Genomic DNA, 23,704 nt, shown 5'->3' with positions numbered 1-23,704 from the left:
CCGTCCCAACAAACATTTCGCGCTGCGAACAAGCTTCTTCGGTTGTTACCTGACTCTGGTATCCGAAATTTTTCAACGATTCTTTTCTATTTTTAGTCAATTTTTTGTTCCCCGTAGCTCCTTGAGTCATTGTAGATCCTCCATAACAAAGATTAGAGTCTATACCTTGCCCTAGTTCTTTATTCTTGGCCGTTGCTCGGTCTCCAAGTGGTTGTATCGTTGTTTACTTTGGCTTTGCCGACAAGCTATGGCCGGTCATGGTTGAGTTCAACAACTCGACTCAAGACTGTTGCAGAATTGCCGGCGTTTCTTCGACTCCATCAGAGTAGAATGAGTCAGGGAGGAGTCATAATGGTGAGACGATCGTAACAGTGGTCGAAAATTTTATGTATTTGGCGTGTTTTTGCGTTGATTTTTGATGCCAAACCTTGGGTTTACAACTATCTTCATATCTTGCAGTATGATGGAGGTCGAAACAGACGAACTAGCAGATCAGACGACTATCACGCCAAAATGCAGAGAGCTGGCTCGGAAACGCTTTTGAAGACAGATCTTGAACAATCCAAGGAGGCAATAAAAAGCGAAATTCGCAAGCAGCTTAAGTTAAAAGAAGGAGCAGAAAACTTGAAGAAAGTAGCCACTGACAAGAAGACTATCGCGCAGTGCAACTCAATTTTGAAAGAGGCTACTGCTAAACTTCAAGATTTGCACGATGATTTGCAAGACCTCAATGCTAGGGTATCGGAAGATACGCCCTGTAAGTATATAAATTGTTCTTTTAGATGGCAGATACAATAATCCTAAATGGCATTCCTTGACAACTTGTTCACCAGCCAACAAGCATTTCGTTGCTTCGAGAAATGACACTTGTTCATTTCTCTTGACAGGGCAAAGTTTCCTCCTCTGTTCATGAGAACTTGTCATGTTATTTTGGAGTACCACTTTTTCTGTGGTTTAGAGGCAAGCAGTTAAGATGAAGTCGTTGATTTGGATTAAAATGTTTGGTCATTTCCTCTAATAGTCGGTAAATTTGCGGCGAGATAAACCCTGACTAAACAGTACACTACCTGTGAAAAATAAGCTCTGAGCTCATCGTGTTGTTATTATACTGACGTATTTCTTTTGGACAGCTTTGTATTTGTACGGAATAGTACACACAACACAGCGCAATCCGGTCGATCTACTATTACCAATTGACAACTCTAAACCACGCTATATTTTTGATAAGTTCAGCTTGATATTCCGTGTTGTGGAATGGCTGTCATTTTTGAAGGAATTGAAAAATTCTCGTCTGCGTTTCGGAAACAAATCACGACTTTCTTAAGTAACAAAGAAGCAAAAATTCATTACTTTAGAGTTCAAAGTTTACAATAACCTTTAGCTATCATACTCGGGATATTTTTCAGTCGCGAATATGCTACTTGGTGCGTATCGCAACACACTTGAACATTGTTTAAGTATTTAATCGTCACCCTTTGGGACTTAATTTTTCATTTACTTGTCGCCGTTAACCATTCGTAAAAGTTAGGGCATTGTTTAAATCGTTTCCTTGTGATGGCTGAGAGATTTTCGGGCAATTACGTTGTTAGTTTCGCCACTGTCAAGTAGTTTTAAATATTTGAAGCCTTCTCGCCTGTGTTTGTGACAACAACCATGGATTGTTTACATTTGATCGAAGGAAGAGCCTTTGTTTGCATTTTGCCTCTTGTTTTGAGCTTTTCTCTTCGTTCGTTTCGTCCCACTGTGCAATCTAGGCACACTCGCAGGCTAATATTTATGATGCCTGAAGTTGTATTTAATAAATTCTAGAAACTATGCGACATCTTTGTTAGATTACTTGGAAGATATATTAGTTTCCGCCAAGTTTATTACCAGCTAACTAGCCACTCGCTAATACGAGTTGACAGAAAGTCTACCAAATTTGGATTTGATAGATCAAGGGGTTTATATTGTTTTCCTTAATTATTTATATTAAGCTGACTGAGAGTGTGTTAGTTTTTATTTCCTTCCAAATAATGCATGTACTGTATAAAATTATATGCTGGGGTTAGTTACAATAAATTTATGAAGCATGGAGTTTTCCTTGATATGTTTCTTGTCTTAGTTTCTGGAATTTGTAATTGTGACACAACTTGATTTCCTCATGCTAGGGTTACCAGAAAATTAGAATCAGAGTCGAGTCTCATCTAATAAGTCCTGAGACACTAACTAGGGTTTAAAACTTTAAAAAGTGCTAGTGCACACTATGTTCTAGGTGATCAAGGTGGATTATACAGGATTTACAAAACAAACAAAGATTTATTGTGTTGTAAATGGCTAACTTTTCTTGGCTATTTCATACTTACTAAGGCCTGTCAATCCAAGAGGAGACTCTGTCACTGACATGGCCTTTCCAGCATGCTCAGATTTGGGATGCCTATTCAACTTTTATTTAAGTGTATCCCATCATCTTGATCTGAACGTCAGTTTTAAAATTGACCTAAAATCTTCTTACACTACATATATTAGTGCTTGTACATTGTTATGCAATTACATGAACAGTAGTATTACCAGTTATTTTAAAAATGTTATTTTCATATATCACCAAAAGGTATAGGAAAGAGTCACGAGAAATGACATTTTCAAGTTTTTACACTCTGGCTAATTTACATTGTACATGGTAGGAACAGTTACTCGCATAGATACTGACAATTTTATGTTGGAATTATGTGAGTGTGATTGTTTCTTGTGTTGTTGTCTATTTGCCATAAGAATATGATTGCAGGCTAGGAATGTAACATTACTGTTAAGGAAAAATTAATTTCAACTCTTGGCTTCAAAATGAGTACAATATGTGGATTGGAACTCCAATCATTTACATGTCTATTTAAAATAATTAAACTAGTTACTCTAACCTTTTTTCTGTAAGTACTAGTCAACTGACTGTGCCTTCTATACTACTTGCTCACAGAAAAATCCGGCTATTGCACCTGTAGTCTCAGCTAATAATTATTTGTCAAGAGTATTAGTCTAACAGTAATAATCAATCACTTGTTTGTGGATGGGCATTAATATTGGTAACTCCTCAAGGCTTGGATGGATCTCCCCAGTTTCAGTTTTGCTAATGCTCATATTTGACTCTCACTTCAGTTTATCTTTATATACTAAATTATATCATTCTGGTTATTAATTTATAAAAGTAACTTCCTACTTTCAAAAAGTAAAAAAATGAACTGTATATTTAAGATATTTGTTTTCCTTTTATTAATAAAAGAAAACCTGTTTTGAAAAAAACAATCTAAGAAAAAAATCATCCAACTGTGTAAAGCTCTGTGTTGAAAACTATTGCACAGAAGCATCTGTATGTAAATGAAGTAATCGCAGGCTTATAGCACAATTCATGTAAGTGGGGGGCATCCATAGAGCACAAATTTTTATACTTTGTCTTTTGTCTTACAGCTGAATATGATAATGCCTTGTCACCAGACAAGACAGATGGCCAGCAAAATGAACCAGATGGGAGCAGTAAAATTGAGTCCTTGAAGAAACAAATTGCTGTGGAAATGAAAGTCAAACAAGGGGCAGAAAACATGTTAGCAATGTACAATGCTGCTGGATCAAAGAAAAAAGACAGTAAACTCATTGCGGAAGCTCAGCAAATGCTGGAGGACTCTAAAACAAAGATTGAAATTATACGAATGGCACTGCTGCGAGAACAGCAGCAGGGTGTGTCGTCAGGAAGGGAAGATGGTGTGTTATCTGGTAGTGCTAGTGGTAAAGAGAACGCTGCACCAGGATTAGGACTTTCACCTTTAGAACTTAGAATAGAAGATGTACGGCATCACATTGAAATCGAATCTAGAGTAATTCAGGGTGCAAAAAACATGATCAAGTTTTTGCAAAAATCTGGTCATGATAAGAAAGGCTTAGTAGAGGTAAGTGTTTAACATTCCTTAGGTGCAAGAAATTGACAAGCTGCCTTCAACCATATTATAAAATGTCACATAGACAGCTTGTTAATTTCTTGCCATAATGTATACAATAACAGATGTAGTGAGTCGAATGTGAATTTGTGGAATGTACATAGTTATTTGGGAAATTGGTTACAGATAACATAGTCAAAGTGTAGATGAAAGCAACTCTAGCTTTATATGCAGGGTCTTTCTGAACTTCTCTTAAATGTCCAGGACTCTTTGGACCACAGGAGACCAGGGCTGGGTTGTTCAAAGCCTGATTAAGCTAACCCAGGATTAACGAGAATTTTGATTTCAGTTTGGTAACTTCTCGGTGAGGTGTTGTGTTTCAAACAACCCAGCCTAGGGCACTGGGTTAACTTTGAGACCCAGGAGAGGATGTAGTGATAGGACATTGTTAGGGACAGAGTGTTATCGTAAAAAGCCTCAAGGGTGGATGGTGATAATTATGTATGCTTATTGAAGAGCTGAGGAGGCGCTTTTAATAATGACATTATTGTATCTCAGTCAGTGATAGAACAGAACTTGGTGTTCTTTTACTTTCTTCAGTGCCAAAAATGTCAGTAGTAATCTCAGGATTCTGGAAAGTTTTTTTATCAACCCTCACACTTCAGTGTGCAGCCATAATACTGTCAGCAGGCCTCACCTACTTTGTGGTACACACATAGTGTACAGCACTAACCATAACACTTAACCAGCACTCACAAATGTACTACCCCTCAGAGGTGTCAAATCACAGGTTTAACTAAGAATCTTGCCACTCCCTTATTAATCAGAAGTCAGACTGTGCAATGAAAATTGTAATTCAGTTTGGTTAGATTTTAGAGGAGAGTGGGTAGCTAAATTTTCCAAATTGATCATGTAACAGAAACATTAGGCTACAGAGAAAGTAGCCCAGTCTGTTAGGTTTTACATTATCTTCCTACTCATGTTGAAATTTAGGATGAAGGAGCTAGGCACAGTTTGAATCATGCAGGTAAAGTACCAGGCTTTTAGCCAGGATTTGAAAAGTGGGTGTCCAAATTGTGCTATAGGGTCTGCTCAAACAAACAATTTATAAGACAACATATGAATAATAAAACAGTTTTGTTAAAAAGTGGCCATCCACAGGTCGCCTGGACACCTATCTGGCTAAATGCCTGAACAGTATATAGAGGGAGAAATTACAGCTAACACCTCTGCTATGTTAACTTACATGACTACATGTATGTACTAAAAACTTTATGATTTTTCAGGCTGAGAGAAGATTTCATGAATCAAGTCAAAAACTAGATTTACTTCAGTGTTCACTTACGAGACTTATGGGAGAGCTATCTCCTGAACAAGCTGCTGTAGGTATTTACAAAGACTATATAACAACACCGCCATCTTATGCTGATCGTAAGGCTGTGGGATTAGGAAAACAGCAATATACAGCTATCACTAAACCAGCAGCACTCACTGGAGAGTTGTACGTAAGTAATGCAAAAGGCATTTATTACTGGAGTACTGGAGTAGAGTTTAGTCTTAAATGTAATTATAATAACTGCTAAATATCTGTCATTTGCCATTAAAACGAAGTGAGAAAGAACTAAGAGGCAGCATAATCTAGTCTCCAAGACCAAAGGGAGCCCTCCCTTTTTGTCTTAAAGCTACTAATTACATTTGTTCATAATGTCAAATCTTTAAGAGTATGAATGTTTTGCCAAAAAACACTGCTTATCTTAGTGGGATAGCTTTTGCTGCTAAAAGACAGTAATAGTCCAGATACAAATGTAACATTTTACGAGATGTTGATTTTGGTTAACTACAGTGTACATGTACAGTATTGTGTTGCAGCATTACGCAGCTTAATGCACTACACACAAAAAGATGGTCGCTGTACATTCTACCACGATATCTTGGAAACCTGTTGATAAAACCCCTTTTTGCAGGGGTTGGAAAGGGCAAAATCTGTCCCTGTATGAACAACATTGAGTATGCAAGGCTTAAAGTTTTAATATCTTTTCTGTACAGTGTATGTTTTTGTGAGTTATTTTTATTATTATAATTTTTTTTTTCTAAGGGGGAAGTGGGGGGAGGGGTTACAAATTAATGGTAAACTCACCAGTTGTGATCTTCTTGGGTACAGTGGCTGGGGGAGATCCACCACTATTAGCAGAGCGCCATAATTTTATTATTGTGCACATTCCAGTTGCTGTAGAATTTTCTGGTTTTAGAGTAAAACTTTGAGATGTAAGTCTTTAAACATTTAGACTGAATCCTGCTTGTGTTTTTTGCAGGTCCACATAGTTGGTGCTGATAGACTCTTAGCAGTGGTTCCTAATAGAGATCCTAGGAAAACTGTCAGTTTAGCAATGGTAAGCCCTGATGGCAAGCTAGGAGATCGGTCTGGATCCAGCAAAAGGAAGAGTGGTTACAATAAATGGAACGTGGATGAAAGTTTATCAGGTAAATGTAGAAAATATAGATAAACCTTTACTTACCGTGGACACCTCCTTTGCATTACAAAGTGCAAGTGCATAACTTTGTAATTGCTTCCTGCAGTCATCATATATTTTGCTTTGTTTTCTGTGATTTTAGTTGAAGTCTGCGCTGTCCTTAAACTGGATAACTGCTATGTGGGACAAAGTTCATGGAAGGCTTTAGGAAAAGACTGTTGGAGTCAGCAGTTTCATATTGACCTTGACAAGGTAAAACGCTTTCAATGATTCTAATAGAAACAAAGTGAATTAAAGCCTGGTGAAACCTAAAACAAGACTATACTAGAAATGAAATCCTTGTTTTTACTTGATATGAAATTCTCTTGTGCTCTTGGCTTCTCTTGAGACTCTTGTGCACTTTGACTTAATGTGTTCCAAGTTTCAGGAAATATCTGTCCTCCTCCCCCTCCCAAGGAAGGTCAATGGAAATTCTGGAGAGGCTGTGGAATGCAAAAATAGGCCACCTGACTCTGTTGGAACCTTGTACAATATTTACTGGATTTCTTTAACCCACTCCATTTCAAACTATTTTTTGGTTCCCTCAAGAGTTAAATAGCGGGTTTTAACTGTAACACTACAGTAAATACTACGTGCATTTTCAGTCTTATAACAATTGCTTGTCTTTGTATGTTATAGTCAAGAGAGCTTGAAGTTGGTGTGTACTGGCGGGATCACCGCTCCCTCTGTGGAGTAGCATTCCTCAGACTAGAAGAGTTTCTCGATAATCAGCGGCATCAAATTCAAGTTCCTCTTGAACCTCAGGGCTGCCTGTTTGCTGAGGTTAGTCTCACTGTTTTTTTTTTTTCTTTTTTTTAAATTTGTTTTTTCCCCTTGCCATTTATTTTGCATGATTTTTATACTTCGCATTGATATTTGTTTTTTCTGAATTTGAAATGAAATGCTGCTCTTGACACTGATATTGAGATTGGTACCATAAAGTGACATTTGAAATGTTGCTCCTCACATTGAATAACGTGACACCACCACCACCACCACAACAACAACAGCAAAAGTTTTTTAATTTGTTAAACCCTAATACCTTAAGTTACGTTTCAAAGGGAGCATCTTATGCAAATAAACATTTTGGTGAATCAAAGGTCTCATGAACTACTGTCCAAGTAGAAAGGTGCAGCAAAGTTTTGGCCATTGACTGTTTTTTCACTAGAAAAATTGTTTGGCATGTAATCACTTGAAACCCCAGATTACAAGTGACTTTTGTTGTCAGTTTACCCAGGGAACAGGAATTGAAATTCGTGTACTTTGCTCTTGTCATTAAATGGCATGACACCACCACCACAGCAATAACAAAATTATTGTCAAACCCTATGACCTAGCAACTTTTCAAAGAGTGTTTAAGTAAAAAAAAAAAAAAAATGTGGTTAATCAAATGTTCTAAAATAATCTATTCTTTCAGTAGTACTGCCCTTTTCAGATATATAAATTAAGTAGTGCTTCAATATATATTTAAGACATGTTCTCTCACCACAGTAGTTTTACCTAATTATTAGTAGGCAAGATTTTGTTTTTTGATGAAAAAGCTTGACTCTAAGCATCTCAATAATACATGATGTCTTTGCTATCTGCTGATTTTAAGGGAAGGAGTCTTTTTGATTTTGTGTTATCTTGCATGGTTCCCATGTTCAGGAGTTCAACTGAATCAGTATTAGTTTTGTCATATTTGTAGCAACTTTTTATGCGATAATATTTAAATAAGCTCTGTGCTAGACAGGTGTTGATGGTTCACAATATTCTTTGGACTGGTCTTTCCAGTTACAGTGTATACCATAATTTATCGCCTTTCCTAACTTTTATTCTGAAGTAAATTGAAAGATAAGGTTCATTTTCTCTTTTCTTTTGGAAGTCTTTTTTGCCAATTCTTACATTACATGTCTGCTATTTTAAAGGCCTTATAACATACACTTTTGTGGTCTTTTGAATAATTAATTTTTTGATTTATAATTTTAGACATGATAGATCTATATTTAAATTTAAAAAATTAAGCCTTGAAGGTTTTTTGAAAAGTTGGATTAAACAAAAATAATTGATTGAGAAGTACTATAATTTCAAATCATTTCTCAGACTAAAAGTAGTTGAAGTTATGCAGATGTCTTAATTGAAGTCTTGACAGTTGATGTTGTTGGCAGATGTGTGCTTCCAATTCGCAGTTGTTTAATATTTAGGTTTTGTTTCTGTACTTGTGTCAAGAGTTTATGTGATCAAATTTTCAGTTTTATATCAAATTCAATTTCCTTCCCAGTAAATGGTTCCTAAATTATTTGATGTTTAAGCTTTCTTTGCCGGGAGTTCATTTATATCATATACGTATATCATTCAACATTCACACTTTGCCTCTTGCAGCATAATTTACATATTTTCTATTACTTTTCTCAATAATTAATTTCCTTCAGCTTTGAGTCATTGCAAAACTTCTCTGTATTTTTCTTTCTTATAAAGCAAGTTTCAACAAATATTAAGGGTAGTTTTAATTCAGTCCTGGTCTTATGTTTGGGATTTCAGAAAAAGCTGATTCAATTTCTCTTCAGCCTGCACGTGGATGTTTTGGTTCAATACAGCGGACAGTTTTTAATTGCAATGCTCCAGTGGTTTCCTTTGTTCAAACCAGCTTTTGTTCGCTGTATGAATTTTGTTGACAGTATTTGTTGTTTTATCTTCACAAGTGATGTGATCTACAAGGTGTGTAATTGGTAGCAATAAATTCACCATGGATATCTTTGCTTTACAAGTTCCTTGTAATTCCTTGATATGTAATTATGCTGTGCTGAAGTACTCCAGCCATTTTATTTTCCACTCTCATTATAATTCAACATTTTGACACTTCTGTTTGTATTCAAAGTCTTTTCTATGCAGATTTGCATAAATTTCATGACCCCTTGTTCAAGGTGTTATGAAATAATATATTTCTGTTGTAAAAAAAAGAAGTAATCTCTTTAAAAGAGGTTGATTAATATCAAGCTCTAGACCTAATCCTTAGCTGCTGGTTTTAAATACCACACACATGGAAATTATTTTTGTTTTAAAGAAAATCAAATTTACATTTTTTCTGTTTGGTTTTGGCACACACATTTTCTGTGTTTTTGCTTCAGATATATAGCCCCTCAGTGCTAAAACACTCCTTTGACAAGGTGCCTATTGTAAACACTTTTAGTAATCTGTAAGGGGAACCAAAATTAAATTTACATACTTCTCAGACTTGACAGGTGCCAGATTTTCTAGTTTCAATGTTTATTTTCTTTCTGCCTGATTGGAACCAATGAAACCTTATTCTAGGACAGGTTCCGGCAGGTGAAAAGATGTTATTGGCTGGTTACACGATGAAAAACTTCTAAGCAATTAAGAAGCAACCAACTGAATACTCTGTGAAGTCTTCTGGCTTGATTGGTTTATCAAAGGGAGGAAGATTATTCAAAATGCCTCCCCTGTCTCCAAAGCTGCTGTGATCTTCTTTATGATGTTTATTCATGAGGTTTTTGGCATTTACGGCTTTACAACAGAAGGCTGAAGAGTTTTGTTATTGTGTTGGGACTTGTCAAGAATTCTGATTTTTGATCACCTAGGTTATGCAGGTGAAATTAACAGGGATTTGGCTGCCATTGGCGATTGTCAAGAGCTCAAAAACAGATAAGTTTTTCATCCCACTGTATTTTGCCTCGGGCACATGAAGTGAAAGGTGGATTTGAGAAGCTTCCTGTTTGTTCTCTTTGTGAGCAAATGTACTATTTCACTTAAAATGCATTATTTAGTAATAATTTGAAAGGTGAGAATGAGAGACCCAACCGAAAGCCATGTATGGGGAAAATAATTAAGGCTGATTGAAATTCAGATTAGCTCAACAATGAATTACAGACGAGATGGCCAAGATATCGTGGGGAAAGAGCAAAATGGCTTCCATTATCAAACCAGGCTTGGAATCACAAGCCGCAAGATTGAAAAGATCTACGAGCAGTGGAGCAAGGAATTAGCCAAACATGATTATGGAGGTGTGAAATCAAGGAAGGATGAAAAATTCTTGGTTAAATCAGAATGGAAATCCTCAAGGAAAGAAAACATCTGTGTGAATAGTAATGAGCAAGAAATTATGAGCAAAAAAACATTTAGACCTGGTGGATTCTCAGGTAAATATTCTGTTGAAGACAAAAAATTGCCTCCTTTCCGCACTGGAAAGTATATCCCTAAAGATGATGTGTATTCCTGTGGTGTGTTTGTACAGAATGATCGGCCAGTTGCTCTGTCTTCAAAATCTAAGGAAGGCTCAGACAAAGTTGTGTCTGGTTCACCACCTCCATTTAGAACAGGAAAGTACACACCAAACGACAATACTATCTATGTGAAAAGCCCAGAAAAATTATCAACACAAGGCACATCTCCCTCACAAGGTTCCCCAACACATAGGTCAAGAAGGGCATCTTGTGACAGAATTATGAGCAAATGTGATGGATATTTTTCTAGTGGAAGAAAATCACCAGGTTCACCAAGAAATAGAACTCGAACAAAATCCCCTTCAAACGAGGGAGGTAAAACTTCATCACTCGAACAAATCAGCCATACCTCGGGAAGTGACAGTCAGGCAAAGCTTAGATCAAGGAGCCAAATTAGCCAGAGTGCAGAAATAGTGGGCAAAAATATTAAATCTCGCCCTCGTAGTTCTGCTATGGAAAATTATGTTAATTCAAGAGCAAGGACCAGAAGTGAAAATATGCTTTCTGTGAAAACTGCTCAGCGCCCCAAAAGTTCAATATTGGAAAACAGCACTCATCGTTTTAAAGCAATTGTACGAGATATTGATGTAGGGTCTGCTGAAAAAAGTAAGCCAGCAACGAGAACTCAAAACAGACCACGAAGTGCTGCTATGGAGAACCCTCTTTCTAATCGGCTGCCAATGAAGATTGTGACAAATACAAAAGGCCAAGCATCTTTAGGCAAGAACCTAGTGGTACTGGATAGGTCACCGAGTCGAGAATCTAACAGATATTTGAGGAAAGGTTCAGATTCTTCAGAGAGGGGACACCAGCGTTCAAAGACGACCACTTCGATCACCAGCAGCTGTAGTGAGAGAACTTACAATGCGGTTAAACCTAGGAAGCCAAGGCGCGTATTACACAGAAATGCAGCTTATGTGAAGCCTAGAAAAAACAGAAACTACAAGCCTGTGGAACGGAAACAAGGCTCTAGTCGAAAGAAATCTGCTCGAGCATCAAAACAGGAAAAATTGTCACCAGAAACAGTTGATGGCTGTATTCCTGAAAAACCATCTGCTTCCCAAAGGACATTTGTGTTTTCTTTATTTACGGACAAGTTTTGCATGCGAACTAAAAGAGGGAATGGTCAATTTGGCATCCCTACAATCAAGAGATACCGTGTGATGGTGTGGAAGATAAAGAGAATTTCTTACCTTCTTTATGAAAAGGTGCTAATTGTTTACTATTTTACATCTTGGTCTGTTGCTTGCAGTAGATTTAATTTATTCAGAAATAATGTTGAGCAAGGTTTGGCTAAATCTGATTTTTTAATGATTGCCTATCAAATGGGTTTTGAGCAGCATATTTCACCACTGGAGCATTTGCAAATATTTCATTTGATATTAAATTATTATTGTAAGGTTCTTGCTTTCTTCTTAGTCTGTTTCTGCTGCGTTAAGTTTTTTTTTTCGTTTTGTCTGTCATAGCATGGTTTCAGTCTCCACCATTGATTCTTAAATTACCCATTGAAGATTCACCATGTCTCAGCAAGAGGACTTAGATTGATCAATAGCACCTGACATAATTCTTCTCAAACCAAGTCATGCTCAATTTGATCACAAATTCTAAAACCACAACAAAGAAACAGCATTGTATTTGAATGTTATTAATCACTAACCATGCAAACAGGAACACATGCTTGAGAAATTTTAATCAGTCTGTGTTATGTTGTGCATTCGTGTGCTGACAGTGTAGAAGAGAGTCCTCTCCCTCAATAGTTCTTATTAATTATAAGTCCTTTTTCCTGTTACAGTATTGGGTTTTTCTTCAAGTGAAATGTAGTCGCTCTCTAATTTATCTGATTGTTTTTTTTAGCCCTCAGTTCATAATTGTACATAAAGTTCTTTTCCTTTCAGTTGAAAATTACAATGCTGGCATGAAGCTCTTAAATCTTCAGGATGTCTCCACATACTGAACATTAAAGTACAACATTTCACTGCACAAGTGTACTTTTTTCCTGATATTTTTCAAGTTTTCTCTTCATTTGATTTGTATATGATGCCATTCTGGATAACCAATGTCTTTCAGTTAATAAGCTTTGCTTCCCAAAACAAATGTCATATCAGGTGTTTTTCAATTCTGGTTAATTAAAGCGATGGGAGCTGGTCTGTTGTTTTTTTCAAATGTTCACAACAGATCAGGCTAGCAAAATTAAAGCAAGATTGTTTCTGCTTCTATTTAAAAATATAATTTTATTTCTTGTTACATTCATCCTCAGCAGTGAATTGATTTATTTTAACTGGTACTTTGTCAAGTGAAGCAGGTTATTAAGTTATTTCAGACAGTCTTTTCAATCAGAGAAATCTCTGTTATCTTTGATTAGCTATTATATCAAGTAAACTTGAAGCCCTTGGAGGTGTTGAATATTCTGTTATTTCACCCTACAAGTTGCTTTGTTTGCGTAATTGAAAACCTAGAATGTTTTCAGTTCTTCTCCCACCTGTTGTTTCAGAGGCATTAATATTTCATCTGTCAAAGGAAAAACCAAAGGCTAGTTGTATGGAGCTAACCTACAGCCTACGTTTTTCTCAAGAATGATTCTAAACTGTACTATGTTTGTGTTTCCTTTCAAATGTGTTAATCAGGTAACATTCCTCAACCCCATGGTGACGAAAAAGCCGAGACTACAGCGGCAGAAGAAGCTATTTCACATTCAAAAAGGTGAGAGTTTGTGATTATATTGAAGATAATTCTCTGGTGCTAGTGCTGGTAGTCTGCCTTTTTATAGACCTTACAGCAGATTTAATTTAGCTGGGAGTGTCATAATGTGTTAATTAAAAAAAATTGTTGTTCCACACAGATTTGTACATTCTGTGTTGAGTGAATTCCAAGTAAAACTTGGATTTTAATTTATCCACTCTGACATTATAAATACACTGTGAACTCTAACATGTTGTTGAAACATGTGGATTAGATACAGCCGTGTTGCATTCAAACCATAAGATTGTGATCTCTATACCTTTTGCTGACAGTTCTATTCAGTGAAATGTTGAGAAAATAATTATTTTCTAAAGCACAGTAAAATTCATGTAACAGTGAAATAGTTTTGAAACATTAGTGGTGTTACAGATTCCTGATTGTGAACTATTTTGCTAATCTCAATCACAAGGCCAAATTCCCTTATAATGTAGTTATGTTATATTGACACTATATGAGTCAATGTTTCCACTTGAACATCTAAATAATTTGTTGTTTTATCATTTGTAAGGCAATGTGTAACTTGCTCTTAGCCAGTTTATTAAGTATTGTTTACATACCTGTGAAAGTGCAGCTTGATCATTGACAATTTTAAACTCCAGCTACCTCAATCTCATCTGAATTGTTTTTCCCCTAACATGAGTTCAATGCTGCAGGGCTGTACTGCACTAATGTGACTAATAATATTGGTTTTGCAGCAAATAGGGCTTTTTTCATTTGATTATTGAAAGTAATCTTTGGGCATTTGCTTGGTTTTAACACTATCACATTAAGCAATTGACTTATAAAAAACATGTTCCTCTTTCTCATTTAATCAGAAATAAAGCCAAAAAACAGTCATGATTTAGTACTTGCACATGTTTTCCCATGCTTTGTGTATGCCAAGTGTATAATTTGCTTCAAGTTTTGATTGATTCCTTGGATTATCTTTGAAATTTGCGATTGGCCAGGGTGATTTCTTTTAATTGCTTTTATTACAACACTCGTACAGCTGCAGAATAATGCCACCATAATTAATGTTGTGTTTCCTTTCATTTTAGGCAAGAATTTCCTCCGTGCAGGTCAAATGAACACAAATGTTGCGACATGGGCAAGATTACTCAAGCGAGCAGCTCCACCAAATTGTACAACAAACAACTCCACGCTGAGTCCGAATTCTGCATCACCTCAGTATCCAAGGCAAGTACCTACTGTATCATTTGTGCATGGCCAGCTTGGGCAGTAAACTGAGCTCAAGGAACAGCTAATCAATGTACATACGATGTGGAGACACTGTGGTCAGACCACTTGACCTGAAATCTGGTGGTACAGAACTAGTTTAAGCTCTTGACTTTGACGGCCACTACAATAGGGCCATTTATACAAGAAAAATAGGCCTCAGCTTACACAAGCCATGGCTTACATAAGACGCAAACTGGACCAAAGTGCTCGTATAAATGGTTCATGGTTTATTCGTGACCAATGCCTCACTTTTGTGTTGGTTGTCACAGCAATTGTGGAATTGCATGAGCTGTCACACAAGTGTGGGAAAAATTGCGCTTGCGCAGTGTGAGTTCACGTCTTATGTAAGCCGCAAACAAGCCACGATACCATTTATACGAGTGGTTTCGTGTCTCAAATAAATTTGTGGCTTATTTAAGCCAAGCTCAAAACCCTCGTCTTCTACAATCCATAGCTTATTTTCCTTGTATAAATGGCCCTATTGTACAATATAGTTGGGCTGTTCTTGATAGTCTTCAGTTCAATTCTTCTACCACACTTGTATAAGGACCAACTAGTGTACCTCCTGCCAGTTAGGATTAATTTTACAACCAAGTTTCATTTATTTGCACAGTGTTTCCGCCAGAGCGCACCATTGCGGGAATCTCGTGTTACAATTAGAGATGGCCCCCAGAAAAACGAAAAAAGGGCCAATTTGGCCCTTTCCTTTTACAAGACTGCAGGCTTAACACAGGCATAATAATTTAAAAGCCATCCCAGTGCTGGAAATTGTGATCAATATGGTTGCCAATGCAACAAGCATTTCATCCTTGGCGACCAAACATTCTGGTTTAGTTGCCATAGTACGGCATAATGGCGACTACATTTCTCTGTGTTGATGATCAATAACGGTTATTTTGTCACACATGTCCATGTAGAAAATCATATTGAAAGATCTTTGTTTCTGAAACATTCAACATCAGAAAAGAAGTCAGTCTGTCCTTTTGCTTTGCTGTATTGATTCTCTCATATCGGAAAACTTCCAAATGGCTGACCGAGTTTGAAATTGCCCTATAATGCATTGCAGACCCTTGATCATTGACTACGTCATGTAGGCCTAAGGATTCTTCTCTTGTAATGCACAGATCCTTCATACTAGTATCTGATTCAAAAGAAACTTCATTGAGTAGAAACCCTTCAAAAAGTACGTACTATTAAATTTTATCATAGATCCTAATAAACTGCTTTATTTTCCGTGGTTCCCTGATGCATTTTTTCCTTCTGTAGCTTTCAGTTTATTGGCCCCTTTCCTAAAAAATTGGCCCCTAAAAAAGATCTTCAGGGGCAACTTTGACCCTCAAGTAAAATTTTCTGGCTGAAACACTGTTGCAAAAGTATTTCTGTATTTCCTACTGAAAAGACCCTTTGTGGATTGGCCATTTATGCAAGTTGTTACTGATCTCAGATAGCTGACTGCTTGTTATTCTACCTCTTCAATTATCAAAGTCAATTAAGTCAGACATTTTCCTCTGACTAGTTAGTTCATCTTTATTACTAAATAAAGTAAAATAAATTGGTTCCTGATGTGATAATCCTAATAAACAAAGGTTTTGCATTGTACAAGCAAGTAAAAATTAATGATAAAAGTCAACAACGTTTCGGAGTCTTCATGACACAATTTTAAAGTTCAAAAATTGCAAAATACAACAGTGAGAACCTGATGAAAAATAGTTTTTCATCAGGTTTCATCACGAAATAAATAATTATTATTTTAGTATTTCTCCACATATCAGCATATTAGTACAATTTATGTCCAGACTACTCCTTGAATTAATTGAAATATTTCCTTTTTTAGTAGTCAACAAAGATCTCAAACACAGACACCTCCCAGACAACCTGAGTTTGACAGCACCACGTCTGGCAAGGGCCAGAAATCAGCAAACAGCAGTGAACAACTGGCAGGCTCCACTCGAAAGAGATCAGTTAATGAAAATGAAGTCCAGGTAAATATAATTGCTTCAGTGACTGGAAGATTCATCTTTCCAGGACCAGAACATCATATGAATAAGGTCAAGCTTAAAAGAAATTTCCATTAGCTTTTACGGATCATTGTGGAAGTTACAGTGTATCTTGACATTCCAAGGAAATTATTTTCCACAAATGTAATTTCTACGGCCATCAAGCTTGATTAGTGCATTAAACAAAATTATATGCTAGGTTTTTCCTAATCTACTCACCAAGCATTCACATCCAATGTTATTTGTCATTGCAGGACGCTCTCTCAGCGTTTGGATTCCTAGACAGCCCGCAAAGTCCACCAACAAGACCGACCATCCAACAATCACCCAATAAACCAAGCCCTCCTGTTAGAAGAAAGTAAGCTGTAATACACTTCATCATTATAAGAAAAAAAATGTTTACTATAATATACATGTATGCAGCTTTTTTTCATAGAAATGCAGGGTGCTGTAGTTAATCATTTGATCTTCACCTCTTGTAGAAATCTAATTTACTACACTTTTATAGTGACACCCTCGGGGCTAGAAAGGGTACAACTAAATGTCATCCTGTAAACTGCCCCCTCCTTTCCCCCCAGTTAAAAGTTTGTGAGTAAGAAAATTCATTTTGATCAAGTCTTTAGTCATATTCTTTTAAGTCTTAGTTCTTTTTCTGATTAATTGGTTAAATTGAATGACTGTGTTATTTTCCTACCTCTTGGCAACTTAGCTGTGTACTTCATTTTCTTTCAGACCTCCATCGCCACCCACTAGCTCAACGAGTCATATGAACATTGACAGTTTTCGGTGCATCAGTGTGCTGGGCAGAGGCCATTTTGGAAAAGTGAGTTTGAGAAAATGAAGCTGTAGAAACTCTCTTGTATCTGTGGAATATTCCGTAAAACCTGTAATGCCCCAAGCAAAATGAGGTGTTAATGTATTTTAGGATAAAAACTAGCGCTAAAAACGATGTTTTTGTCCTTCATTTTTTATTGCTAGTTTGTATCGTAAAATGTGTTTCAAAGAAACTGCTTGTGAGAGTTAATGTATTTTGAGGTTGAAATTGTTATCATACTTCCAGTTCAAAGCTGAAAATATTAATTTTGTTTACTGATAACCAGTATCTGCCGTTATGTAAGTTCTAAGAATTTTGCATTACCAGTACATCATGACGGTCTATGCCTTTCTTTTGTTGTCAACTCTTGTCTGAGATTGCAGATGATTTGCTTGGTATGGAACGGATAAAGTTATTGTTGTAAATTATCGCTCAAGAGCTTCTTTCTCTTTGCAGGTTATTTTAGCAGAATACAGAAACACGAATGAACTGTTTGCAATCAAAGCACTGAAAAAAGGCGATATCATTTCCCGAGAAGAAGTTGAAAGGTAGCCATAGCAATTACCTAATATAAAAAATTAAAATACAGAGACACTGTTTTAAAACAGGCACTATCTTTAAAACGACTCTAATTTACTTTGCCTGCAATGACTGAGCGGACTAGTTTGAGATTACCATGTGGTACAGAGGAGGAGTTGATTTTAAACCTGTGAATCTGATGTTTTATTTTTCAGTCTTTTGTCGGAGAAAAGAATATTCTTGACAGCGAACAAGATGAGGCATCCATTCCTAGTTAACTTATTCGCATGCTTTCAGACTCATGTAAGTTTGAATGAATTGTTGATTAATCCTTGTTTTCTGTTGTTGCCTCCTGAGGTGGATCTCTTACTAAGTATTATTTTGTTTATTTGTGTAGGAACATGTTTGTTTTGTTATGGAGTATGCCCCTGGAGGTGACCTTATGATGCACATTCATGCTGATGTTTTTTCAGAACCTAGGACAGTGTAAGTTTCACCATGATTGAAATCTTAATTGGTAATTCTCTTCTATGAAGAATACTCTCATTTTCATCAGACTCTGTCGGCAAAATCCACTCAACTTTGGTGCAAATATGAAGTTTTAGACTGGTGATTTATTTGAAAAGAGATCAGTGGCATTAGTTAATGCCTTATCTTCCCAAGAGATTTTCGAATTCTATGACATGACTTTTACTCATAAGCAAGTGAAAAACAGCTGAATTTTTGATGGTGGGGCAGGGGGGGGGGGGGTGCAGAGTACACCCTTCAGGAGGGTTAACATTGTGAGTGCATTCAACTGTGTCCAGGACACTGAATATTCTAACTGTGGCTTTGAACATTTTTTTCCTAGGTTCTACACGTCATGTGTTGTGTTAGGACTCCAATATCTGCATGAACATGAAATAGTTTATAGGCAAGTACCTTGATATTCATTCAAGTTATGTTATCATTCCTCTTGCACTCAGAGTTTTTTTAAAGCCCTAATCTTTTGCTCAGTACTAACTCCCTCCGCTTTTTACCTTCCATTTTATGTTAATATTACTTTTAGAATTTGGTGGTATAGCAAGACAGCTATGAAAGGTAAACTGCGTTTGCAACTTCCTTATGATTTGTATTTTTCATTCCAGGGATTTGAAGCTCGACAATTTACTGCTAGATTCTGAAGGTTATGTGAAGATCGCTGACTTTGGTTTGTGTAAAGAAGGAATGGGTTTTGGGGCAAGAACAGGCACATTCTGTGGTACACCTGAGTTTTTAGCTCCTGAGGTAATGATGTTATTTGTACGTGTGTTTATAACATCGCTAAAGAATAAAAGTGACCTGATTTTCAGATCTTGGAAATAAGTAAATTATCCTGTGAGCCTGCTAGTTATTAACTAACTTATTTTCGCTGGGAGTACCTGGCCCAAAAATTATTATCTCCTCTGGAATTTCTCAGTGTTAGTGGCATTAAGCGGCTAGGGATATTTCTACTCCCCCTGGGGGGGGGGGGGATGCTAGACTAATCCATTACAGGGTTACCCCCCCCCTCCAGCATTAACTTTTCCAGTACCCATTTGTACACCTGTGTGGAGAGACGCACTGTGAGAGTTAAGTGTCTCGCCTAAGACCTCGATTAGGATTTCAACCTGGACCACTTTGTCCAGGCTTTGATAATTCGTTCTTATATTTAAGGAACTGTGTTTGTTCTGATGAGTACTTTGTATGTTTTTATGTGTAGGTTCTCACAGAGACGTCGTACACAAGAGCTGTGGACTGGTGGGGGCTTGGTGTTCTTATATTTGAGATGTTAGTAGGAGAGGTGAGTGAATGATTGATTTTTCAATGGATTGTTACACTGACGAAATAGTAATCTTCATATCTGCCCCGTTTAGATCTACATTCTCTATTTTACTGATTTGGATAGAACCTATTTTACTGGTTGTGTTTGAGTTATCAGGGGGTAGAAGAGGCTAATTTGGACAGTTTGCCAGCAAATTGTTTGAAAAACTCAAAAGGGTGTGAAAAAGTTTACAAGGTGCAACAAGGTCTTATAGGTGTTTTAGTTAAGCTGTGTCAGCAGCACAAAGTTTCTCTGCTGGTAGGTATGATTTAACTCATTATTTCTGAAAAAAGGGTTTAAAAAAACAAGGGAAAATCTTGAATTTTGCATATTATAGTAAGTAAAAAGTGCTGGCTTTGTTGCCATGTAATCTAATTTTATCTTTTTTCTTGATTTTAGTCTCCGTTTCCTGGAGATGATGAAGAGGAGGTTTTTGACTCCATTGTAAATGATGAAGTTCGTTATCCAAGGTTTCTTTCAACAGAAGCTATCGCTATCATGAGAAGGGTACGCTTGACTTGTTAATTCTCAATACCAAGTTCTATTCATATCTTTGATGTTAGCAGTGAGAATTTGTTCATCAATACACTATCTCCTAGCTTTTGAATTTCTATATTCTCATAAACTTGTCAGCGTGTTGGCATTGTTAGGGGAAGTTAAGCTTTAATCACTCTTGATAACAAAAGGTTAAGAATTTTTTCCAGAACAAGAGGAAAATGGTTATGGTTGGTTGTTGTGTTCTTTAATGTTGACTGAAAACTGCAAGTTACGGTGCACATTATTCGTCAGAAACTACTATTTTTAAAATAATCTTCTCAAAGGGTTATTGGAAATAGTAGAACACTCAAGTTGCCCTTGAAAATGTTTTATGTAGGAGCCGTGAGTTATTGACTGTGTACAGTCTTTGGTAGCGTGGTTTGAGTCAGCCTTCCCCTTTTGCCAAAACTACCGCCTCATTATAGTGTTTCTATCGTCCACAGATCTCTTTCGTTTGACTTTGATTTTGTATTTTAACATTATTCCAGTTACTAAGACGAAACCCAGAAAGAAGGTTAGGAGCCAGTGAAAAAGATGCTGAGGATGTCAGGAAGCAGCCTTTCTTTAGGGTGAGAAAACTTTTCATTGGTCTACAGACACGTCTTTATACATTTCGAATTAAATCAGATATAATGTAATTAAATTGAGCACCTGAACTATGAAGAAACATTCCAATGTAAAGTCGGTAACTTTACATGTAAATACACAGGCTTTGTAACTCTTGTCTGTCTTTGGAAAGGGTACAGTTGTGTAGGGGCTTAGTGGAAAGGGTCATTTAAGATAGGGACGGGGCTTTATAGTGTCATGTACTTGACTAAATGAACTATCAAGCCGCGCTGAGACGGTAACCATATTCCATTGAAGAGATTCTTTTCTTAATTGTTTTGTTTCTTGTCAGGACATGAACTGGGATGATCTCCTCGCACGAAAAGTTCGGCCTCCTTTTGTTCCAAGCGTGGTAAGTTTAGTCTCGGAAAAGCTTCATTCTCGTAGCTTCTCCTCTATTGTTTCCAAAGAGCTTTGAGTGAAACACGACTAAACACGAATAACTTTGAAGGTGACACGTGCTGATCACGTACCACTTGTTCACGCTCACGTCCACGTGCTGTTTTTTTTTTTTTTTTTTTTTTTTTCTAAGAGTTTGGAAAACCATCTTAATTTGGTCATCAAAAAGCTGCCACAAAATTTCAGGGCTTTATATATTTCACATTGATTTTATTTTTCAACAGCGACACGCAGAAGATGTTAGTAATTTCGATGAAGAATTTACATCAGAAGAACCAGTCTTGACACCACCGAAAGAGAGTAGGCCGCTATCACGCGAAGAACAGGTAATTTTAATACCTTTGATGATAGTTTGCCCTTGTATTTATGATGGTTTATCACACAAACTTTGACGTGAAGAAAAGTGAAAGAAACGTGGGAACAAACTTGAAGTCACTAAATCGATCAATCAGTAAACAAACCCCTCAAGAGCACAATGTGACACTCAGCTTTACTTTCTTTCTCCTCATGTTCTGTTGAAAGAATTGTATCAACTACGCGACGTTCGCTTTGTTCTTCGTTGTTTTGATACTGACTTGTAGAAATTCCTTGTTCTTTACGGAGTCCGAAAGGTAAAGCTCATGGATTCTCCTAATCGAAAAGCGAAATTGTGGCAACAGCGCGCGTTCTATATGTCAAACGAATAACATGGCTTTAAGGCCTTCTGCCAAACTTCTATATCTGGTTTTGTTTTGTTTGTTTGTTTTTTGTATCAGATCTCTTATGAGAATTACCAGACAAAGAAAGCTTAGAAAATTTACAATTTTGGGTAGAAAACCGCAGAGCCATGTTAGAATATTACTTATTTCGAACATTGGCTATTCTCTCGCTGACATAATATTCGAGTTTGGGGCGCGTTTCCACGCGAAAAATTATCCCCCAAATTTTGCCCCCGCTCAAAATGGTCCCCGAGGGGTGAGAGTAAGGTATATTTTGTCTGCTTCTATTGTAACCTCTTTTTATTGTTATAATTGTTTTTCAGGCGTTATTCGCTGATTTCAACTACACGGCCGACTGGTGCTGAGAGAATTCAAGAGGAAGCAATTATTTTATACCAGTAGTATAGCTAGATACGGATTTTCATTTTTACAATGCCCAGGAGGCGGCGTCTCCGTTGTAAAGCAGTTTTATGAAAGAAAAAAGATCCAGTGATTTTATTTTTATCATAGCGGGCTTGTAATCCCCCCCCCTCCCCCCCTCCCCCCTCTCCCCAATCTCCAACTCGCAGAGCAGATAACGTGAGTAAAGTGTAGTTTGAGATGTAAATATATAAAATATACGTTTTCCGCTCTCTTTGCGCGCAAGGCTGGCCGTTTTGTCTATAATATTTTTGATGAAACATTTGTCCTTAGTGTAAAGTCGCGTTATTATGTTGCAGTGAGTTGCGCTGGTGAATAAGGGCGCGCGATCACCGAGAAGTCTTGTTACTTATCTTTGTACTATATCTGTAAGGGTGTTGGCAACTTTAAATGTGTTGTGACTACCACCCAGCATCCTTCGACTCAAACTTTTTTGCAAAGAAGGAGTTGTTTAAATATTTGTATTATTTTCTTTGGGGGTAAAGACACTTAAGGAAGGTAAAAGCCATGACAGTCCACTCCTCAGATGAAAGTAACAAAATTGAAACTTTTTTTCCCGTCAATAGCTCGTTTGCAAGTGACGTTCCATCGCCGCCATGTTGGATGACCATTAACAAAATAATTCTAGTTAGCGTTATTGTTCTTATGATCCAACATGGCGTCAGGGTCTGTCATTTGAAGCTCTCGGTAATGGCTGCAAACCACGTCTACCTTTGTTGTTTTTGTGAAGGGCGGATTGTCTGTTTTTGCCTTCCTTCAGCAAAGCGAAGTGAAATTAGAAATGATCTTGCAATTGAACTTGTACATAATGAAACAAATTCCCTACCTCCATCTGAAGATTGTATATCATTTATTTTACAGTATCAATTTGGAATTAAAACTTGATGGACTTGAGTTTAATTCTCAGAATATTTGATTTATATTGTTATTATTATTGTGAAAGGTCGTGACGTTGGCTGTGCTTGGCTTTAAGCACTTTATATTGACGTGAAGGGCGCTGCACTCGTCATGTAGCGTTTATACAATAAAGTACTTGAACTATGACAAACTGTTTTTATCCACCTTTTCTTCGATCCTTGGCTTTAGGCAGTTGTGTACTCAACCTGCTATCCACCGCCATTAAAAATAAGAATGCCTGATCGTACATTAGGCTACTCGTACCCAGAGAAACGGTCAGGGAATATTCCAAAAAACTATTTCTTTTCTTTCTCTTTCTTTTTTTGTATTGTTATTTTTGTTTTTGTTTGCTTGTTTGCTTTTTTTTCTTTTTTCTTGACGCTCTTCGAAGGACGAGGGTCTCTAT

The 23,704-nt window shown here is 36.9% G+C and overlaps 1 protein-coding gene across 3 annotated transcripts; it reads left to right on the top strand.

Moving 5' to 3' along the window:
- The first annotated feature begins 45 nt into the window (after positions 1 to 45).
- Positions 46 to 23,301, top strand: LOC145487308 (serine/threonine-protein kinase N2-like). Of its 3 annotated transcripts, XM_081466082.1 has the most exons (23): positions 46 to 354; positions 460 to 757; positions 3,439 to 3,914; positions 5,189 to 5,407; positions 6,215 to 6,383; positions 6,516 to 6,625; positions 7,052 to 7,195; positions 13,257 to 13,332; positions 14,409 to 14,547; positions 16,424 to 16,571; positions 16,841 to 16,944; positions 17,319 to 17,409; positions 17,857 to 17,948; positions 18,135 to 18,222; positions 18,317 to 18,405; positions 18,770 to 18,832; positions 19,047 to 19,185; positions 19,640 to 19,720; positions 20,141 to 20,248; positions 20,767 to 20,847; positions 21,177 to 21,236; positions 21,508 to 21,609; positions 22,305 to 23,301. In XM_081466082.1, the coding sequence occupies exons 1-23, from the start codon at positions 331 to 333 to the stop codon at positions 22,344 to 22,346; spliced, it is 2,943 nt and encodes a 980-aa protein (XP_081322208.1). In that variant the 5' UTR covers positions 46 to 330; the 3' UTR covers positions 22,347 to 23,301. The 3 variants fall into 3 exon arrangements, with proteins under 3 accessions (XP_081322208.1, XP_081322200.1, XP_081322192.1); XM_081466074.1 differs by lacking the exons at positions 46 to 354; positions 460 to 757; positions 3,439 to 3,914; ... (2 more) ...; positions 6,516 to 6,625; positions 7,052 to 7,195 and adding an exon at positions 7,234 to 11,840 and having other exon boundaries at positions 16,427 to 16,571; XM_081466066.1 differs by lacking the exons at positions 46 to 354; positions 460 to 757; positions 3,439 to 3,914; ... (2 more) ...; positions 6,516 to 6,625; positions 7,052 to 7,195 and adding an exon at positions 7,234 to 11,840.
- Positions 23,302 to 23,704: the final 403 nt, after the last annotated feature.

The sequence above is a fragment of the Orbicella franksi genome, chromosome 1, assembly GCF_964199315.1.
Source record: "Orbicella franksi chromosome 1, jaOrbFran1.1, whole genome shotgun sequence".
NCBI classification, from domain to species: Eukaryota; Metazoa; Cnidaria; class Anthozoa; order Scleractinia; family Merulinidae; genus Orbicella; species Orbicella franksi.
This window is presented reverse-complemented; position numbering and strand designations above follow the sequence as displayed.

Bases quoted from the DNA above. Each gene is read 5' to 3' on its own strand.
- LOC145487308 (XM_081466066.1), top strand. From the start codon at position 10,269: ATGAATTACAGACGAGATGGCCAAGATATCGTGGGGAAAGAGCAAAAT. The intron at 19,721-20,140 runs GTGAGTGAATGA...TCTTGATTTTAG, and splicing joins TTGAGATGTTAGTAGGAGAG to TCTCCGTTTCCTGGAGATGA. The intron at 21,237-21,507 runs GTAAGTTTAGTC...ATTTTTCAACAG, and splicing joins CTCCTTTTGTTCCAAGCGTG to CGACACGCAGAAGATGTTAG.